Source organism: Solanum dulcamara, chromosome 8 (genome assembly GCF_947179165.1).
Source record: "Solanum dulcamara chromosome 8, daSolDulc1.2, whole genome shotgun sequence".
NCBI classification, from domain to species: domain Eukaryota; kingdom Viridiplantae; phylum Streptophyta; class Magnoliopsida; order Solanales; family Solanaceae; genus Solanum; species Solanum dulcamara.
The window spans coordinates 67,709,361-67,730,601 of NC_077244.1; the positions used below are offsets into that span (position 1 = coordinate 67,709,361).

Consider the following 21,241-nt stretch of genomic DNA (forward strand, 5'->3'; position numbering starts at 1 on the left):
GCCCCTCTAATTTCCTCTAGCTGGTGGTGCGATGGTAGAGGACTAGGCCCTGTTCCCCCATGTTGGACACTCCCTCAGAAGATGGCCCATTTGGCCGCATTTATAGCAACCAACCCTTCCTGCTCTGCATTCTCCCAAGTGGAGCCTACCACACTTGCCGCATGGTGGCTTTCTCTTCGAACCCTGACTTACACTGGCCGGGGATTGAGAAACCTGGGGTCTAAAATTCTGGCGACTTTGTCCCTGCCGATCATACCTGTCCTGCGGCATCGGTGCCCTGGCGGTAGATGAGGCATAGGTGGAAGGCCTCTTCTGGAAGAAGGACTTGTTGCCCTTGCTTTGCCTCTGCTCATTCTCATGCCCAGCTGATCTTGCCTTTTTGCTCAGGTGCTCTTCTCTGTCTTTTCTTTTCTCCTCCTCTACCTGTTGAGCATACACCATTAATCTGGAGAGATCCATATCCGAGATCAACAATGCTGCCTTGCACTCTTTCTTCACATGCCTCCCTAATCCGGAGACGAACTTCCTCATCTTTGACCTCACATCAGGAATCATTTCTGGAGCATACCTGGACAGCTGGATGAACTTTAGGCCATACTCCTTAACCGACATACGTTCCTGTTTCAGATTAACAAATTCCTCCACCTTCGCTTCCCTCAATTCTCGGGGGAAGAAGTGGTCAAGAAAAGCCCCCTCGAATTCATCCCATCTAGCAGGTTCAGCATCTTCACCTCTACTCTGCTCCCATTGATTATACCAAATATTTGCCACATCGTTGAGTTGATAAGACACCAACTTGACCCCCCCGATTTCTGTAGCGTGCATAGCTTTTAGAATCTTCCACATTTCATCAATGAAATTCTGGGGATCTTCATCAACCTTAGAACCCGTAAATGCCAGTGGGTTCATCCTCAGAAAGTCTCTAATTCTAGTCGCAGCAGATGGCTCCTGGGAACTAGAGCTGAGAGTCGGCGAACTTTGATTACCGTTTCGAGCAGCCATTAGTTGCGTGAGCATTGCAATTGCCCCCCGAAATTCAGCCTCTGATGTGGGTGCAGGTGGAGTAGATGGCACTTGAGGTGCCTCCGCATATCTCGCGGGTCAGCCTCTAGCTCTTGCTGGGCGTGCCTCTGACTGTGGCATCCCTGCATTATCAATATTCCTCTGGCTAGCGGTACGTTTAGGAGGCATTATCTGTAACGTATGAACGCACGAATTAAAAAGGAAGTTTCATGGAGTTTAACTCCATCGCACGAATTCAGAGTATGAAAGAAGTGAAATAATTCCTAAGGTCTTATAGCCTCCTGATTATAAGTGTGGTGCACAACACACCCATAAGCAAGACTCTACTAGACACGGCTTCATAGACTCCCTAGGACACTTGAACTCTGTGCTCTGATACCATGTTTGTCACGCCTCGGGAGGGTACCCTAGACGTAACCGGCACCCGAAGGCCATCTCTGACCTCCGAGCGAACCACTTGGTACAATCACTCATTCATTCAAGCACATTCTATGAGTAGAAAACTCAATTTAAGAAATGCTTCTCATATCATGAGGGCCGAAGACCAAACATTTACAATCATGACGATAATCAAAATAGGAATCCTCAAGATGACCGCTCGACCTCCCCACATCTCAGTCTATGAAGCCTCTATTCAAGTCTAAAAGGTGCCAATGACAAGCCCATGGCTACCGACAATCTAAATAAAGGAAAGAGAATTAAAAACTGTACAGGAAGGCCCAATATCCTCTGGGAACTAGGAAGACTCACCGACTGGCTGGGAGTGTATGTGGATCTTCAACGGAGCGCCGGTTGATGATCTCTAGTACCTGTCTCTGCATCATGAAACGATGCAGGCCAAATGGCGTCAGTACATGGAATGTACGAGTATGTAAAATGGCCAAATACAACGAACATCAAGGAAGAATAAATCAACTCGGGAGCTCAACTTAAAAGGGATGACAACTCAATCAAATGTCCTAAGTCTAAACAAGGATATGATTTAGACTGGACCAATCATATACAATTCAACTCAATCTGACTCAGAGTACTATCAACACTTATTTGGGAGTTTTTCTTAACCGACAACCAACACTTATGAGTTAGTGAAGGTACAACAAAACGACGTCGTTGCCACGCCCGTTCATACCTTGCCAGGGCATGAACGACGAACACCCATGGATCCAATCCAACCAGGTCCTATAATGTCAGGACAAAAGCTCTCGCGGAAGCATCCGACTTTAACGGTTCAATCCCCCCTACGTTTGGCAACACTGGTATTGGGTTCGAGTATAGACTATACCCTTGCCCAATTCGGTGCTCGATACTCCTCCCAAGACTCAATGCTCATAAAACTCCATCAACTCAACTCAATCAACTCATATCAACAAGTCTCATTACAACCTTGTCGACTCATCAACTTTGTCACAATCAAATATCAATCTCAATGCTCAATCTCAATCATATCTTCAAGGAAGCTTTAAATGCACATGTATAACATCATCTAGATATAATCAATCATTACCTCATCCATTTGAGAAAATCCTCATGACTCACCACATTTTCAAGACTTCAAATCGACATTTTTATAATAGGCAACATTTTTAAGAAAGTAATATACTTTATCAAATCTACATAATTAAGAAGATCAATAAAACATATTTAGCAACTCATTCCTTCATCATCTCATACTCACATAAGGGCTTATTTTAGGAACCTCTTAGCTCAACAACATTGACACATAAATAATTAAATAAAATGGAGACCAAGTTCATTCAAACATGTACCATACCAAGAAACTCCATTTTCATGGATATCTAACCTCAAGACAAGAATAGGGCACATGGGTGGACTCAACTCATGTTTTGGTTAGCCTTACATACCTTAGTGAAGACTTTGAAGAAACCTTGATGTTGGGTCTTCAATGGGAGCTTGAGGTCTTGAAGCTCCTGGACTCCTTTTTGGTTAGAAATGGAGAAGAAGAGAAGAGAGAAGGGAGAGGAGCTAGGGCTTTTTCTAGAGAGAGAATCGGGCTGAAGAAAAATGGTCCCAAAATATACAAGGTTTGTGTATATATAATTTGGGAAATTTCCCAAATTGCCCTTCCTCCAAATTCTGAAAATTAGGCAAAAATGCTCTTGGCGCGATAGTGGCGCGTCGCGCCCTTACAGCGCCAGGGCCACTTACGCCTAAAACCTGCACAACTTTTAGTGGCGCATCGCGCCAAGGACCAAACTACTGAGGCATGTTTCTGGCGCGATAGTGGCGCGTCGCGCCCTTACAGCGCCAAGCCTATTGCTCCAAATTCTGGGAATTTGGCCTGAAAAACCCTGCACACTTTTAGTGGCGCGTCGCGCCAGGGACCAAACTACTGAGGCGTGTTCCTGGCGCGATAGTGGCACGTCGCGCCCTTACGGCGCCAGGGCCATTTCCCCAGTAGTGGTAACCCAGGACAAAAATGAAATCCCTGTCGTGCTAGTTCGTCTTCGGATCGCCATATCTTTTAGCCCCGAACTCCAAAATCTACGTTCTTGGTGGCGTTGGAAAGAAGACTCAACGACCTTTAATTTGATAGGTCGTGGGACACCCGGATTGACGTCTTTCAAACGATAGGGCCATTGAAAGTCGACCCTTATGTGAACTCATCCTAAACTTAGCCACGACAGATCTTTTGAACTTAGCTCGGTCCTAGGGGTCCTCAGTGACCCCACATCACCTCCAACGCTCTTAAACTCCTCAGGGACTCATCTTAAATCAAGAACGTACTTCAAAACAAATACGATGGCCCCCACACGTGTACAAAGAAGGCCCGAATCTTAGGAAGAATTTTGAGGGGTATTACATAGATACTGCTGATAAGAAGGAGAGAGATTGGCATGGCTCATCACATGAGAAAGGGGATATGGAGTTCTTGCTGCAACACTGTTGGAAACATAATCTGTCATCCAAGTAGGCTGCTTTCTTTGTCTAGAAGAAGTTCTAATAGTTGGTACATCAATAGAAGAAGCAGGGGCAGCAGGAACTGCACTAATAGGAACTTCATCAGCAGAAAGATCATTCAAGGGGACAGGGTCAGAAAATACCTCAGCAGGGAGAATGGCCTGTGGCTCAGATATAAAGGGATCTGTAGAAGGACTTAGGAAGATAGGACTAGTGTGTGTCTCTGTCCTAAATGGAAAAATATCTTCTTTGAAGAGTACATCTCTAGATAAGAAAAAAGAATGAGTGACCAGGCTGTATAATATATAGCCTTTAGTCAATGAAGAATATCCCATGTGTACTGCAGGCACAGCTCTTGGGCCAAATTTATGACCTGATGGCAGCTTCTTGGCATAGCATAAACAACCTAAAGTTCTGAGGTGATTAAGAGAACATCTGTGACCATGAAATACCTCAAAAGGTGTTCTCTCCTTCAAGGCAACTGAGGGCAATCTATTCATCATATAAACAGCCCCTAAAACACAATATCCCCAAAACTTCAAAGGAAAAGCTCCTTGAAATCTGATTGCTCTGGCCAATTCCAAAATGTATCTATGTTTTCTTTCAACTACTCCATTCTGTTGAAGGGGTATAGACACAACTTCTTTGATGCATTATCCCATTGTCCAGAAGCAGCTGCATACATTCTGAATTGACAAACTCAGATCCATTGTCTGACCTGAACACTTTAATGGTTTTATTGAACTGAGTTTGGATCAGCTGTATAAAATTTCGAAGTACTACTACAACATCACTTTTAAGTTTGACCAAATATATCCAGGTCATACGTGAATGATCATCAACAATGGTCAAAAACAACCTATATCCATCAACAGTTTGAACATGAAAAGGACCCCACAAATCCAAATGTATCAAATCAAAAACAGCAGAAGACTTAGTGTTACTAACAGGAAAAGACATTCTAGTATGTTTAGCAAGAGGACACAATTCACATTTGTCTAAAGTTTGTTTGCAATCATCATGATCAATATCCAGAAGCTTCTGCATTGCACCAACAGAGGCATGACCCATTCTTCTGTGCCATAATATGATGTCTATGTGATTCTTTGTAGCAATCAACCCTCTTAGCAGTTGTTGCTTGTCTTGTGGTTTTCTTATCCTGTGCTTCAACAAATAAAGGCCTTCCTTCTCTCTACCAATCTCCAACACCTTCCCACTTGAGAGGTCCTGGAATATACAAAATTCAGGGAAAAAATTGACGGAACAGCACAACTCCTTGGTAATCTTGGAGACTGATAATAGATTATATCTAAAGTCAGGTATGTATAGCACATTACTTATAGTGTGGCCATCAATTATTTCACAATCTCCAGTATGAGTTATACTTACCACCTCACCATTAGGTAGGTACACCTGTTTATCAGTAACAATAGCATGTTCTTCCTGTAACATCTGTTTGTTAGATGTCATATGATTCGTAGCTCCACTGTCTATTATCCATTCTTCCCTTTTACCTTCTACATAAGATGCTGATACATTACCTGATTCCTTAATCATACTCACATTGGATGCTAGAATATTACCTTCCATATTAGGAGACTCTGCATTCGACAACTTCCCCATATTTGCTGAAGAGGTTTCCCCTTGATGTTCCTTGTCTAGAAATTACATCAATCGATTGTATCGATAAGGATCCTCCAACAGCTTCATTAACTGATTGTAGTTACCCTCAGAATCATGAGGTACGACTGTTCTTCTATAAGCCTCATTATCAGGCATTTTCTCTCTGATTCCCCCAGGCAATTTGGGAGCTTCTTCCTTCACATTGTATACTCTTTCTCTAGTTTCATCTCTCATCACTTGGTAGCCATTGTTTCTAATATCTCCATCACGTGTGTGAATAGAATTGGGACCATTTGGTTTTCTTCTAAATTTGTAATCCGGAGGATAACCATGCAATTTGTAGCAATCCACTTTTAGGTGACCTTTCAACTTGCAGTAATCACACTGTACATCCATATTCTTCTTGAATCGATTAAAGTTTCCTCCTCGATTTGTCATAAGAGCTGTGATTTCTCCATTCATGGACGACCCAGTCACATTGACCATAACTCTTTGACTCTCTCGCTCAATCATCATAGAATAAGCTTGATTGATGGATGGAAGTGGGACTAACATCAAAATCTGACCTCGAGATTGTTCATACGATTCATTCAGTCCTATTAAAAATTGCAGCAATTTTTGTCTCTTCATAAACTCCTCAAAATCACGCGATTTCTCGCAATCACATCCAGGAAAGGGGGCTAAGCTGTCAAACTCAGCCCACAGCAAACGCAGCTTAGTAAAATACTCAGAAATGCTACTCGTGCCTTGAGTTATGGTTGCAATTTCTCTGTGCAGCTGGAAGATCCTTGATCCATCGACCTTATCAAAGCGCTCCTTCAGATCGTTCCACACAGAGCTTGCATCAGAAGAATATACGATTCCACTTAGTAACTCCTTCGATTCACAGTTCATTATCCATGACAACACTATAGCGTTGCATCGTTCCCACAGATCTGTTAAGTTCGTACCAAAATTAGACTTCTTACATGTTCCATTGATGAATCCCAATTTGTTGCGTCCAAGTATGGCGATTCGCATTGAACGACTCCAAACCGAATAGTTTTCAGATCCGGTCAACTGAATAGAGATTAACATCACTCCGGAAGTATCTGAAGCACTCAGATATAGTTGGTGATTATGACTGAGCTTTTCTGGTAGCTCATTGTCCAAAACCTCTGCCATTGTTTCTCTTGCCTATTCCAACAGCTCCAAGCTTCAACCAGTTCGATCTAGACCATATCTATGGCCGATTGCTCTGATACCATGAAGAAAATGGAGTTCATCAGTAGATGAAGATAGAGGATTAGGATGAAGGAAGAAGACGGAAACTGTGAAAAGCTTTCTAGAAAATGTATTGAATATATTTTCTATTTTTGTGGTCCACATCTTTTGAGTATTTCTCCTATTATATACACATGTTTTTACTATGCAAAATATTTTACAATTTTCCCAAAACTAATTGCTAACAACTAACTACCATTTACAACCACCAAATACTAACTAACTAACTTATTAATTAAGTCACAGCTCCTATTTTATCAAAGGTTTGGTGATTTTAAACGTTTGAAAAATTATGTATATAAAATTAAAATTACGTTTTATTCATTAGCTCCATTTTATTCAAATGTTCTATGTTCAGTTTTTTTATTCCTTAGCAACTCGTTCTTCCTCTCTTTTTCAATGGTTACTAATCAAGGTCAAATAAGATTACATTTACGAGTTTAGTAGGTGGACAGACTACTTAAGGCTATCAATGATGTCCTAACAACTTTCACTCCTTAAAATATTTAACATTTAATATTTATTAAATTTAATTTTTTTACCCACATAATTCTTCAAGCATTTAGAATCACCAACCATTCAATTTATTTTATTTTATATATTTCAAAATAATTATTTTGTTAAATAATTAACTTTTGTTAATTCCAAGAACCAAAATCGCACACTTCAAATAATTGAAGGTTAAATGTGCATAGTCAAATAATACAGAGACAAAAACTGAAATTATGCAATAATACAGTGACTAAAACCGTTATTTTCTCTTCATAGAGAAATATCGTTCATTTTTTTATTCTTGAAAATGAAGTTCACATGAAAAAAATAGTCATTAATTATTTTCTTAATATTTGAGACTTCGAAATCAACTAAAATATGATTATTAAATCTTTATTTATTTGAAATATTAAGGATTTTAAAATCGATTAAGATTTTAACTTGTATAAATAGCGGAAAACCATTTCTTTCCCTTCAAATTTAATTTAAAAATCAAATACAACCCCAACTTTGAAAAATTAACATTTTTTCCATATTATCTTATAATGGAGTGTTTGTTATCCTTAAGGCTAACAAGCCCTCAAGGGAAAAGGTCACATATACTCTAGAACTTTCAAAAATATTATGCATATATCTTTCATTATACTTTGAGGTTATATATATCACATTTTGGGGTATATATATCCTTACACCAAACGGAGAGACACATGGAGACATTTTAATAATTTTTTTTATTTTTTTTTTATTTTTTTGTTGATCCGAATTAAAAATCCTGACCCAGTCTAAAACATCTTTACAGTGCATTCCTAAAGCAAATTCTTCGATCCAGTCATCATCCATTCCTCTTTTTCTATTCTCAATAATCATGATCTCATACAAACATACAAATCAGCCACAATTACAAGCAATAGTCAACCATCATATCTCCAAGAACAAATTCATCATAAGTTAGGCCAGTAAGTGATTATTTCACATAATTTATAGCATTCTTCTTTATTCATACACACATATCCGCATACAATGGAGTAATTTAGCAAGTATATAATTAACATACGGAAAACAAAATCATTAGCTACCTCGAATTCGAGCTTCAACAACTCTAAAGTGCATAAACTTTCCCTTTTCGGGTTCGTTCAGCTTGTTTTTTATCTAAAAATAGTAATAATATACAATGGATCAATATAAGGATCTAATGTACATGAATTATAACATAATTCCCCTCTTAGGTCAAAACCATGATTCTAACCCATTCTAGGGCTATTTGCCACCATTAGTTTTAGTCTGAAACTCTCTCCCCAATGATCACCAGCCATAGTGTCTAGGTTCTAGGAATCAAAATACGAATTAAGGGAGTGATTTACTTACCTTTGGCACAAAATACGGTGAAAATCAGCAATAATTCGCCCTAGGTTGCTTCTGATCTCTTAAGAATGGAGTGGGATGACTAAAAACCATTTTGGGACTGTTTTTCGACTTTAATTTCCGTCTGTCCCGCCACAACGGGACCATCCCTCTCTAGTGGCCTCGCTCTGGCGGGTTGCACGAAAATAGAGAGCTCGGAACTTGAGCTCCAAACCTCTATTTCACAGCACACCCTCAAACCATGGCGTCTTTAATTATGCCCTTCACGCCAAATTCAATTCTGGAAGTTTTACTCACCGAAATGCGATTCCGTAAATCCTTCAAGGGTCCATATCGCCTTGGCTATTGACTAACTTAATCATATTGCCGATTTTATCCCCCACCTATCACAAAGTCACTCTAGACCTCACCTGACTCAGAATTCGTCCAAGTTACTACCCGAAGTTTTTCTAGTCCGAATTCCTTTCCTATTGGCTTATTCGTAATAACGGGGACAGGTCGTTACACAAAATATCGTTCATTTTTTTTACTCTTGGAAATATAGTTGACACTGAAAATAATTATTTAAGTTTTTTGCATTGCTAATATGTAGGACTTCTATTAACTAATTATTTATTATGAAATCTTTTCTTATATAAGTAATTTAAAGCTTTAAAATTAAAACTTTTTTATCCTATACAAATGGATAAAAATCATTATTCCTTTTCAACTTTGCTTTAAAAAGCAACTGCCTAACTTCAAACAGTTGATATTTTCTTTATCTTATCCTATAAATTATCTATTTTCCAGGTTGATATTATTAATCTCATTAACTATATTTTAGGGTTGGTACTTGCTATTAATGGGTATGCAACTCAACCTAATCCTATTACTCCTAAATCTGCATCATTAGTTAATCCCTTAACTCCAAGCAACGGGGACTCTATAAAAGTACGTACTTATTCATACATCTTAATTAATTAACGCAGTATTGCTTATGAAACTCTTGTTATTAAGTAATTAATAATTGACACAATGCTCAATAACAACAACATTTGTGCTAATCAGCTAATAGAAGCTGAAGCTCAAAGTTGGGATTATATTTTGAGTTATTTGCGTCCTTCATGTATAAAATGCGCAATTGAATTAGGAATTCCTGATATCCTTTACAAAAACGCCAATCCAATCATGTCTCTTTCTGACCTTATTGCCGCTTTGCCAAATTTGAACCCTTCAAAAACTACCTTTATTCCGATTTTGATGCGAATTTTAGTTGATTTTGGGCTTTTCAACTACCACCAACAAGGAGACCGCTATTCACTCACAAGTGTTGGTCGTCTCCTTGTTGAAAATGACCCCTCAGGGAAGAGGTCGTTTTTTATTTTCGTCCAGCATCCCGTTCTGCTGAACACGGCTGCTTCCGTGGGCGATTGGTTACGGGACGATATTCCCACTGCCTTTGAAACGGCACATGGAAAATCTCATTGGGATTATTGCGCTGAAGATCCTGAATTCAATGGTGTTTTCAACGATGCAATGGTTGGTGATTCGAGATTGATCTCCAATTTGTTGATTTCTGATTGTTGTGCCGGTGTCTTTGAAGGCTTGACGTCATTGGTGGACGTCGGAGGTGGCACCGGCGCTGTTGCTATGACTATTGCCGATGCTTTTCCGAGTTTGAAATGCATTGTGCTTGATCTCCCTCATGTCATAGGTGATCGAAAGGGTAGTACTGGTAACTTGGAGTTTGTTTCTGGGAGTATGTTTGATAAAATTCCACATGCTAATGCAATCTTACTGAAGGTACGTATTATTTTAAATTTTGTGACATAACTATTATAGTGAGTAAAATTCTGCTGACAAAAAATTAAGAATTTGTGATGTTACTACTATAATGGAAATATTCCTAACTATTTACTAATTAATTGTTGTTTGAATAGTGGATTTTGCACAATTGGGATGATGAAGATTGTGTGAAGTTACTAAAGAAATGTAAAGAGTCAATTCCAAGTAAGGAAAAGGGAGGGAAAGTGATAATCATAGACATAGTAATGGAGGATAATTGTAGCAATAATGAGGAACTTGTTCAATCAAAACACTTGATGGACTTTATCATGAGGATTACTTATGCTTCCAAAGAGAGAAGTAAAAAGGAATGGGAAACACTCTTCTTGGATGCTGGTTTTAGTGAATACAAAATAATAACCTCTCTTGGTTTAAGGTCTCTAATTGAAGTTTATCCTTAAACAATGCATGTTATCCCTATGTCACACTTGATGGACTTTATCATGAGGATTACTTATGCTTCCAAAGAGAGAAGTAAAAAGGAATGGGAAACACTCTTCTTGGATGCTGGTTTTAGTGAATACAAAATAATAACCTCTCTTGGTTTAAGGTCTCTAATTGAAGTTTATCCTTAAACAATGCATGTTATCCCTATGTCACACATTATATATTTACTGCTTACAATAAAAATTAATTGTTCTGAAATAGCTTCGGCAAGAACAATCGATCACTTCTTGTAATCGTGTTTTCACTTCTCGTGATTGTGTTTTCACTTTTCCGTTTACGTAAATAAATAAACGAAAAAGGGTCAAATATACCTTTATATTAATGAAAATAATTTTTATAAACCCTTTGTTATACTTTCGGTTCATATATACACCTCTCGTTATACTCGTGACACATACCCATAATTTTAAATAGAGGGACACATGTCAACTTAAGAATCAAGGGAAAAGGTCAAATATACTCTAGAACTTTCAAAAATATTATGCATATATCTTTCATTATACTTTGAGGTTATATATATCACATTTTTGGGCTACATATATTCTTACACCAAACGGAAAGACACGTGGCGACATTTTAATAATTTACCCAATTTTATTTTATTTTTTAGCTGATCCGAATTAAAAATCCTGACCCAATCTAAAACATCTTTACAGTGCATTCCTAAAGCAAATTCTTCAATTCAATCATCATCTATTCCTCTTTTTCTATTCTCAATAATCATGATCTCATGTGTTTCCATGGTGGAAAATCCATTCAGCTAAAGAAACACATTTCATAATTTCAATAACTTTTGGCAAAGATTAAAACCAAGAGAAAGAAAAGATGAGTAGTAAATATCGTGCTTCACCAAATTGCCAGCGCGTGTCGACGGTGCAGTAGCCATTGACGGTGTCTATGAGTACGAGATCGGTGTTAACGTCGCCGGAGAGAAGCAACAGCTCAGCTTCCTTCACTGGAATTTCACTCTTCAGTAAATAGAAAGAGCAAAATCCAAATCCAAATCTCCATGGCTGAAACTAAACAACAACAACAACAAGAACCTCCCATGTTCCCATCATCATCAACCTCCTGCTCCACTATTAATAATAATTTTAAATTAATATATAAAAATAATTAAGTTCACCGTCAAATATTTATAAATATAAAAAAAAAAGTTTCATAAAAAATTACTGAGTTTTCGTGAACTCACGCACATCTTGAATTCATGTATATCTAATATTTATATCAAAAAAAATGTTAAGGTATTAAAGTAAAAACACATATTACCTAATCATGATCGACTATCATTGAATTTGTAAATGAAAGACATGTATCTTGTTGATTTGATGCAAAACTTATGTTATTTGGATATTCATAAGCTCGGAACATTATAAATATACAAAAAAATTAATTAAAATGATAAATGCTAGGAAAAAAATTCTCAAAAATATATAAATTAATTTATATAAATACCTCAATTTCTTCACGTCATTTCTACTATTTAATCCAGCAGAGCCGGAAAGTTTTTTGGACTTAATTTTTTTTTATAAGTGTTCAAATTCACTTCTTCTTCTTCTAAACTATTTAACAATTAATTAACATCTTTAATTACTTGTTAACTAGTTTTAATCATCAAATCACTCAATCAACCTCTTTCAAGAGATGAACTTCTTTGAGCCTTCAAAATTTTTCCAAGTGTCCGAATTCACCTTTTCTTCTTCTAAACTCATTTTTCTTCCATTTCTCAACTATTTAACAACTAATTAACATCTTTAATTACTTGTTAACTAGTTTCTAAACATCAAATCATCTCTTTGATTCTTCAAATTAAGTAACAATAAGCAATTTCTTCTACTTTTGTTACTTAGTTTTGTTTGAGTCCGATTTAATTTTTTCGTGCTAATTTCTTTCTTGTGCTTTTCTAGTTTTATTTCGTTGTTAATTTTCTTGATTCAAGTCAGTTAGTTTTATTTGAGTCGTCCTTCTTTCAAGTGTCATAAAGATCCACTCCTCCATAAGGATAGATAACCTTGAATTGATTGAGAAGAATTAGTAACACTATCAATTTGGGGAAGAAGCCATAGAATGTGAGTTGAGAGTTCAAATAAAGAGTGACGTGAGGAATTTTGCTACTAACTTGTTTGTTGAGCTTTATAGACATGGTGGAAGGATCATTATCATTTGACTATCGGGGTCCTCGTAATATGAGCACAAATGAGTTGTGTGCTTCAATACAAAGAAATATTGAAAGGTTGATTCAATTAATTACCGAGATGGCACCCGATGAATAGGAACTATTAAAGGATACTACTCATCGTGATGAAGAACCTAAGGAGTTGCACGACCATGGTGAAGACACTTTGTGTTATGAGCTACAAGATAACAATGCTAATTCTTGCACTTTCTTAAACTTGGAGATTCATTGCGTGGCTAGTAGCCAATTGAGTATAAATGATAGCTTGTTTTCATGTAAGCTTAATGATTCTTTACCACATAGTGATAATGTATTTGTTGAGAGTGTTCATATACTAATTGATCCTATTGATGACCAAATAGATTCTTATTATAAGATCAATTTGTGTCCACTTAGTGTTGACACTTGTGCCTTGAATGATAGTACATTATCATGTAGTTCTTTTTCATGTTTTGATAATGTGCATGTTGAGAATGTGGATACACTAGTTGATCCTATTGATGGCCGAATTGATTCTTCTAGAAAAATCAATTTGTGTTCACCTAGTGTTGATACATGTGCTTTGATTGATAATTCATTATCAAGGGATATTGGTGTTGATCAAATTGTGTGTAATAATTCCTTGTTTAATGTCGACATGCCTAATGAAGGTGAAATACATTGTGGTGTATCTTTGAATGATAGAAGTGTAGTCCCTCTTTAAGGCTATCAAGTGATTAAGAATCCACTATGCTATAATGACACACTCTCCGAAGATGGAACTCTCTTCTTGGAAGATGATAGTACGTCTATTGGAGGGGTTAGTGGCCGAAAGAAAGAGAGTGTTTGTTCTCAAATGACCCATTCGTTCTTGTGTGGTCCCATACTTGATCAAGCCCTTAATGCTTGTGGATCAAAGAGTGATTCTATTTGTGGGAACACCTTGGATGAAGTTCATTTATGTAGCACTTTTCTTTATTAATTGTTTGCATATGATGATCCTTTGGTCAAATGTGGTTTTATACTTGTAAACCCCAAGAAAAATGTGTCATTGTCTATTTTGAGAGTTTCCTACATAGTTGCATCCTTGTTTGACACACTTGTGCTTAAGTCGTATGAACCACACCTAGTGGGTGCTAAGTTGCTTATGTGTTTTTGAGAGAGTCCATGGATATTAAGGGCTCCTTGTCACCTTCATAGGGTTAGACAAGTTGAATTTTCAAGTGGGACTCTTGAAAGTGTGATTGATACTCTTGGAAACATGCTTAGCACCTTTCTCTACTACCTCTTTGCTTATGATGACACCCAATGTATGTGAATTAATTGCTATAGAGGTAGAGCTATATGGATCTTGCACTTCTTTGATGTGAATGAGCCTTTAAGAGTGATTGCATCACTTTTGGTGAGGTTTTATTGTGAGGTAATGAAACAATTGTGTCTTATGGCTCCTAAAGCATACATGATATCCTCTCTTGGAATTATTGATGCCATTAAGATATTTATGGTTTCCTTGTCTCATGATTTTGCTAATAACCATTTTCTTTCTACCTTATATGATGAATGGATCTTCTTTAACACAAAGGATTGTTTGTTATATTTCAAATGTGTGCCTCCTTGGCGAGTTGGTATGATTGATAACCCATGTGCTAACCCTCATGCTATGAGGATATATTTGTTGTTTGTCCTTTTTATGGCTTTGCAAGATTTGAATTTGTGGACGAATTATTTTCAAGAAGGGGAGGATGATAACGGCTTGGATAGCATGAAAGCTTTAAAAAAGTTTGATGGACACCAAATAAAGACATATAATGTGTAGAAGGTCCACCAAAGTGAAAAGAAAGAAGAAAGATGCTATGTGTGCAAGTGGTCATCTTTAAATTTAAGAATTCACAAAAAGAAGACAACCAAACAAGACCCTTATCTTATTAAGGGTAAAACGGAAAATGGTCTAAAATATCCTTCAACTATGCGAATTGGTACAAAAATACTCTTCGTCTACCTATCGGGCCTAAAATGTTCCTCACGCTAATCTTTAGGCTCTGTTTTACCCTTATCTCTAATAGCCCAAATATTAAAAACGGAAAAAAGGGCCAAAAATATCCCTAAACTATAGAAAAAGGTTTTAAAATACCCTTCATCCACCTTTTGGTCTAAAAATACCCTTCTATTCATCTTTTAATCTAAAATTTTAAAAATTTTAAAATACCCTTGTATTCATCTTTTAATCCAACATTAAAAAAAATTTGAGACAAATTTTTAATATATATGTCTAAAAATACACTTCTATTCATCTTTTAATCCAACTTTTGAAAATATTTTTTAGTTATACGTACTATTCCAATTTTTTTCTTTTTTTTAAAAGCTACCAGATAATTTTTTTATAAATGGACCCTTTTCCGAGGGTAAAATTGTAAAGAAAGTGTCTTCTTTATTTTTTTTAGTATATGTAGTAGTCTCTTGTCATTTTAGAAGACTTAGATTATGATGAATTGAATATTTGAAAGTTTTGAAGGTTGTAGTTTCTAGGTGAAGCCTAGTATTAGTGTAGTTCTTAGTTGATAATTGTAATTGGGTGATTAGGGTGGATTCCCGATATTGCTTGTGTTAACTTCTTCTAGCTTAATCAATCATCGAATTACCCTTTTTGGGGATTCAATTTGATTTTCTCATTTTTTATTGAGTTCGGGTTATTGTTATTTGACCGGATTCAATTGAGAGGTGCAGGTATAAAGTGTTTTGTTGCTCATAAATTCGATTAGATTTCGATAATTCCACATATCCTTTTCTTTATTTTAATTTTTCGCATTTAGATTCCAGTTTTTTGACTAGGATCGTTATCATCTCCTCTCTCTTTCATTGATGATACCAGTCACGAGTGCTAACTGCATCTACCCAAATCCCCTTTCCATTTTGTTGAAAACTATATAAGCAATACCTCAACAACTCGTTCCAATAGCCTCAAGAATGAAGGGTGTGTTAAGCAACTCAATGGAATTACAAATCTCTTGAGCTCATCGTCGTCGGTTGTAGTGATCACGAAATGTCATTACTTCACGTCCTCCAATACTAAGTAGAATTAGAAGGGAGAAATGATATTTTGAAATTTAAAAATTTAATATGATTGAGTGAATTTAGGAAAAAATAATAAGAGTGAGATGAAAGAGAATGGTAATTTATATAAAAGGAAAGAAAGGCAAGAGAAAGGGAAATTATAATTGGATACAAATCGAAGGAGTGGGGCCCATAGCCATGTTGAATGAAATAATAGCTACAATCACGATTGGTTTTAATGATAGCTATGTTAAATAATTACTGCTTAGTTACATAATTTTTTCTTATTTTATTGACACGTGAGAAATAGCAAGAATATATAACTATTAATATTATAATTAATTTAATTTAATTTTAAGTTTTAAAAATAATGAGGTTAACTTTGGTCACAATTTTACCTTATTTTATTGACACGAGAGAAATAACAAGAATATATAACTTTTAATATTAAAATTAATTTAATTTAGTTTTAAATTTAAAAAATAGTGAGGTTAACTTTATTGTAAAATTTATGCAGTACATACAAAATGCTCATTCCAAAGGCAGGGCTGCGACAAGAGATTGTAACAGATGCGGCTTATTAAAAAAAATAAATTCTTTGGTATGAATTGGAAGCGGAGAGAGCAGTGTATTGTCGGCACCAAATGACTAATTTCTCTATACAGTAACTTAAGCCTCCATAGCTGGGCTGGAGGTCCTATTCTTCTCTGTAGATATTTTGTGCTACAAATCTGTTACTATTTTATGGTTTACATGTTTATTTCTCAATTATTTTTTACTATTTTGTTTGTTAATTCAGAATAGAGCTGCTGGGTGTTTGCTAATTTCTGTTAGATGGGGATTGAACTTCAACTTCAAAGGTTATGCTGTGTGCTGAGCGTTAAAAAATTGTTATCAATCTTTGGAATTGTTATAGCTGTTGTTGTGCTGCTATCACAATTACTTTCACTTCCATATGAAAATTACATGTCTCTTCTGTCAAATGTGGATGGAGTTGGGTTCGAAGCTGAAACTGGTTTGGCCACCAATGAAAAGACGAGTAAAGTCGAAGTTGATTCAGTGTTAGGGTTTCAGAAATTGGGAACCAACACTTATCCAGAAAAGAGATTGAATGCAAATTCAACGATAGGGTTTCATTTGAATATAAGTACAAATTCAAATCAAGAAGGGAAAATGTGGAATCAATCGGCTCGCATAATCAATCAGGAGAATGTGATTGCAGATACAGGGTTAATGGAAAATCAGGCAATGGGTTCCGATTCTAATATGTTACGAGCTGGTGCTTCTATAATGAAGAGTAAAAGAAGAAGACCGGCATCGATCTCCTACATGAACTCTTTAGTGCAGCAGAATTCTAGTATTAGTTTTGTGGTATGACTGTAGATGTCAATTCTAATTATTTGAGTGAAGATTAATTACCAATTCATTTTTGTTATCTAACTGCTTGAGTTGTTTGTTGTAGAGATTACAATGGCGTTCTGCACGTGAAGGGGAACTCCGAAATGCAAAGCTTAAGATTGAAAGTTCTCCGATAATGAGAAACATTCCAGAAATTCATGCATCTATCTTTCGAAATTATTCCAAGTTTAGGAGGTAATTGGATTTTGTTTTGATTCTTGTAGCTTACCACTTATATCAATGTGTTCATGCTTTAATGTATTGTGAGATGCTTTATTGTAGATATAGTTGCAACTCATTTGTTCATTACCATAAGTTGCTTTTGAGTCGTCCTGCTGCTGCAATATAGAACAAATATAGCTATTCTAGTGTTGTCTAGTTTTCCCTATCAGTATTAGAATTATCACTCTCCTAGTATCTTATTCTTCGATTTGTTTTGTCTTACATCATGCTTTTATCACCTTTTATTTAGGTTATCCTAATATTTTTTATTGCTATCCATTATTTTTAGCATGATTTCTTCACTATTGTATTTCTTTTTCATATAGTTTTTTATATATGTGTTACTTAAGGAGAAAGTGCATTGGAAACAGCCTCTCTGCCTTCACAAGGTACGGGTAACACTGCGTACACACTATCCTCCCCAGATCGCACATGTGGGTATGTTGTTGTATTGATTTGGCAGAAAGGAAAAACTTGAGAAATGTTTATCAACTGGGAACATTGATTCCTCCACGCCAAAATATTTGATTTTTTCTTTCTGGATCTATAATTGTTAAGAAGAGCAATCACTTCAATATTAAACCCTAAGAAAATATTATCTCTGTTTTACGAGTACAACAACAAAATACCCGGTGGAATCCCCCAAGTGGGGTGTGGTTATGTACAGTGTACGCAGACTTTGCCACTACCTCGTAGTTTTACGAGTACAACTATATTTATTTGCTTTAAACTTTGTACATGAGCTGACTAATTGTATTGTTGTGTTCTTTTCTGCTTAGTTTTGTTTCAAGTGACCCACCTGTTGGAGGTGGTATCCTGTGCTCAATGAATTGAAATTGTGAGACATTATAGACATTTGAAAGACAGTTTCGATTTATACTTTCATCGAGTCAAATAATCAGCCTTATTTTTTTTATTTTTTTTGGGGGGAAGGGTGGGGTGGGGGGGGGGGGACATGTTTCAGATGTTGAATTGTTTGATCCTTCTGCAGGAGCTATGAGCTGATGGAACGCGTCCTTAAAGTTTATGTTTATAAAGAGGGGGGAAAACCAATATTCCATCAGCCGTATATGCGAGGTATTTATGCTTCTGAAGGGTGGTTCATGAAACTGATGGAGAAGAACAAACAATTTCTTGTGAAAGATCCCGAAAGGGCTCACTTATTTTATTTGCCTTTTAGTTCTCTGAAGCTACGAGAAGCTCTATCAAAAGAAAATTTTACTCACCAGAAAGATTTGGAAAATCATCTGAGCAATTACATTGGAAGAATTTCTAGAAAATATCATTTCTGGAATAGAAGCAGAGGAGCTGATCATTTTTTTGCTGCTTGTCATGATTGGGTATATCTCTTGAACTCTATCCCATTGTGAATGTTGCGGTCCATAGTGCTTTGGCAGTCTAATTGAGTCAATCTAATCATTCTCCCCAGAAACCTCTTTCTGAAAACTTAAGGGAAGCGAAAGAATGAAGGAGTTTTTTTTCTTTTCAATATAAAGTTTGTAGTCAAAGCATTTAGTTATGTTTTTTATTCTTTCATTTCTTTGGAAAAGGTTGAGTTTTGAAGAATTATCGGATATTTTCTGAATCTACAACTTGGATGGCGTCCTTTTTTACAAATCTGGAGTACTATCACCTTCAACACTTTATGTTGCTGTGAGGTGTCCATCTATCATTCTTTTACTAAAAGTAAAAGTACGTTATAGGCACCCCGACTCACAAGGAAGAACATGGAAACCTGTGTTAGAGTCCTCTGCAATTCAAATATAGCAGGAGGCTTCAAGATAGGGAAGGATGTCTCTCTGCCAGTAACCTATGTTCGTTCAGCTGAAAACCCGCTTAAAGATTTGGGAGGAAATCCTCCTTCAGCAAGACCTGTGCTTGCCTTTTTTGCTGGAGGTATTCATGGTTATCTCCGTCCTATCTTATTGCAACATTGGAGTGACAAAGAACCTGATATGAAGATTTTTGGGCCTATGCCTCGTGATCCTGAGGGTAAAGCAAAATATAGGGAACTTATGAAATGCAGCAAATATTGCATCTGTGCCAGGGGTTATGAAGTCCATACTCCAAGAGTTGTGGAGTCCATACACTATGAGTGTGTACCTGTAATCATATCAGATAATTATGTGCCACCTTTCTTTGAAGTTTTCGACTGGGAATCATTTTCCGTCTTTGTTTTGGAGAAAGATGTTCCAGACTTGAGAAACATCCTCCTTTCAATCCCTGAGGAGAAGTACATGAAGATGCAGCATAGGCTGAAGATGATTCAACAGTATTTCCTTTGGCACAAAAATCCTGTAAAGTATGACTTGTTTCATATGATCCTTCATTCAATTTGGTATAACAGGGTACTTCAGGTAAAATCTAAATAAGGATGTCAAAGGACTTGAGGTTTTTTTATATGGAGGGGCATCGGTAGGAGCAAATCCAGATAAAGGACTTAACAGAGAGTAACGAGCAGAGAAGACACAGATTTCCCAGATGATTTGAACGATCATATGCAGTACGAGATGTGATCAAATTGTGTTTTATACAAGAAGAATGTTCCTGCCTGGTAGCTTCTTAAGCTTAACTAGTGAATTGCTATCATTTGCGAGCTGAAGTAAGCACAGAATGTTCCTGCCTGGTAGCTTCTTAAGCTTAACTAGTGAATTGCTATCATTTGCGAGCTGAAGTAAGCACTAAGTGGTGATCCCGGATGGTATCCTTGCCACCCCCGTGTATACTTGTATAATGCTCGCTCTGATAATTTACCTATCATTGCCATTTGATCTTTCCACTTTCTCCTTCTCCAGGTAAAAGTGGAATTTATGACCCCGGATGTATTACAGTCCTTTCTCTGGACCCTGCGGGATGCTTAGTGCACCGGTTGCCTCCTCTTTTTTTTTTATATAATAATATTTTTGCATACTTGCTTATGGATACAAAAAGATTGTAGCGAGAGTTCTTTGAATGGCTGTTTAGGTTGCTTACCAGTCCATAATTCGCACTTACTTTCTACCAGAACTGTCTTTCTCTGTTTTGGCATTTCATTGATCCAAGAGAATGGAGGTTGATTTTTTTGGGTTCAAGTGAAGTGTGAATGAGAAATAAGAATTGGGAAATGGGGGGACCAAGTGAAGGGAAAATGAAAAGTCATTTTTCTCTTATTGGTAGAAGAAAGGAAATTTTTTGTCCTTATATTAAGAAATATATTCTTAAGTAGAGGGTGTCTCTCGCGCTGCCGCAGTCGGTCGCTCCGCTCGGCCTCGGGTTCAGCTTCGGTAATGTGATTGATTGATATTTTTTTAGATAATTTATTTATTAGTTTTATTAATTGATTTCCTTTTTTTAATATTAATTCGGAATTATTGATTAAATAAATTATTAATTAATTTACAGATTAATTGAATTAATTAAATTCATGTAATTAAATAATTATCGAATTAATTAATAAACGAAATTTGAAATTCGCGGATTTGG

The 21,241-nt window shown here is 36.5% G+C and overlaps 2 protein-coding genes across 4 annotated transcripts; both read left to right on the top strand.

The window, feature by feature from the left end:
- Window positions 1–9,653: 9,653 nt before the first annotated feature.
- LOC129899941 (myricetin 7/4'-O-methyltransferase 2) lies at window positions 9,654–10,933 on the top strand. The gene is made up of 2 exons (XM_055974935.1): window positions 9,654–10,464; window positions 10,602–10,933. Exons 1-2 carry the CDS (start codon window positions 9,697–9,699, stop codon window positions 10,905–10,907), a joined length of 1,074 nt encoding a protein of 357 aa, XP_055830910.1. The 5' UTR covers window positions 9,654–9,696; the 3' UTR covers window positions 10,908–10,933.
- Window positions 10,934–16,696: 5,763 nt separating this feature from the next.
- LOC129900446 (probable glycosyltransferase At3g07620) lies at window positions 16,697–20,980 on the top strand. 3 transcript variants are annotated; one of them, XM_055975417.1, is made up of 5 exons: window positions 16,697–16,853; window positions 16,959–17,530; window positions 17,622–17,752; window positions 18,771–19,119; window positions 19,483–20,980. In XM_055975417.1, the coding sequence occupies exons 2-5, from the start codon at window positions 16,994–16,996 to the stop codon at window positions 20,149–20,151; spliced, it is 1,686 nt and encodes a 561-aa protein (XP_055831392.1). In that variant the 5' UTR covers window positions 16,697–16,853; window positions 16,959–16,993; the 3' UTR covers window positions 20,152–20,980. The 3 variants fall into 3 exon arrangements, with proteins under 3 accessions (XP_055831392.1, XP_055831394.1, XP_055831391.1); XM_055975419.1 differs by having other exon boundaries at window positions 16,964–17,530; XM_055975416.1 differs by having other exon boundaries at window positions 16,697–17,530.
- Window positions 20,981–21,241: the final 261 nt, after the last annotated feature.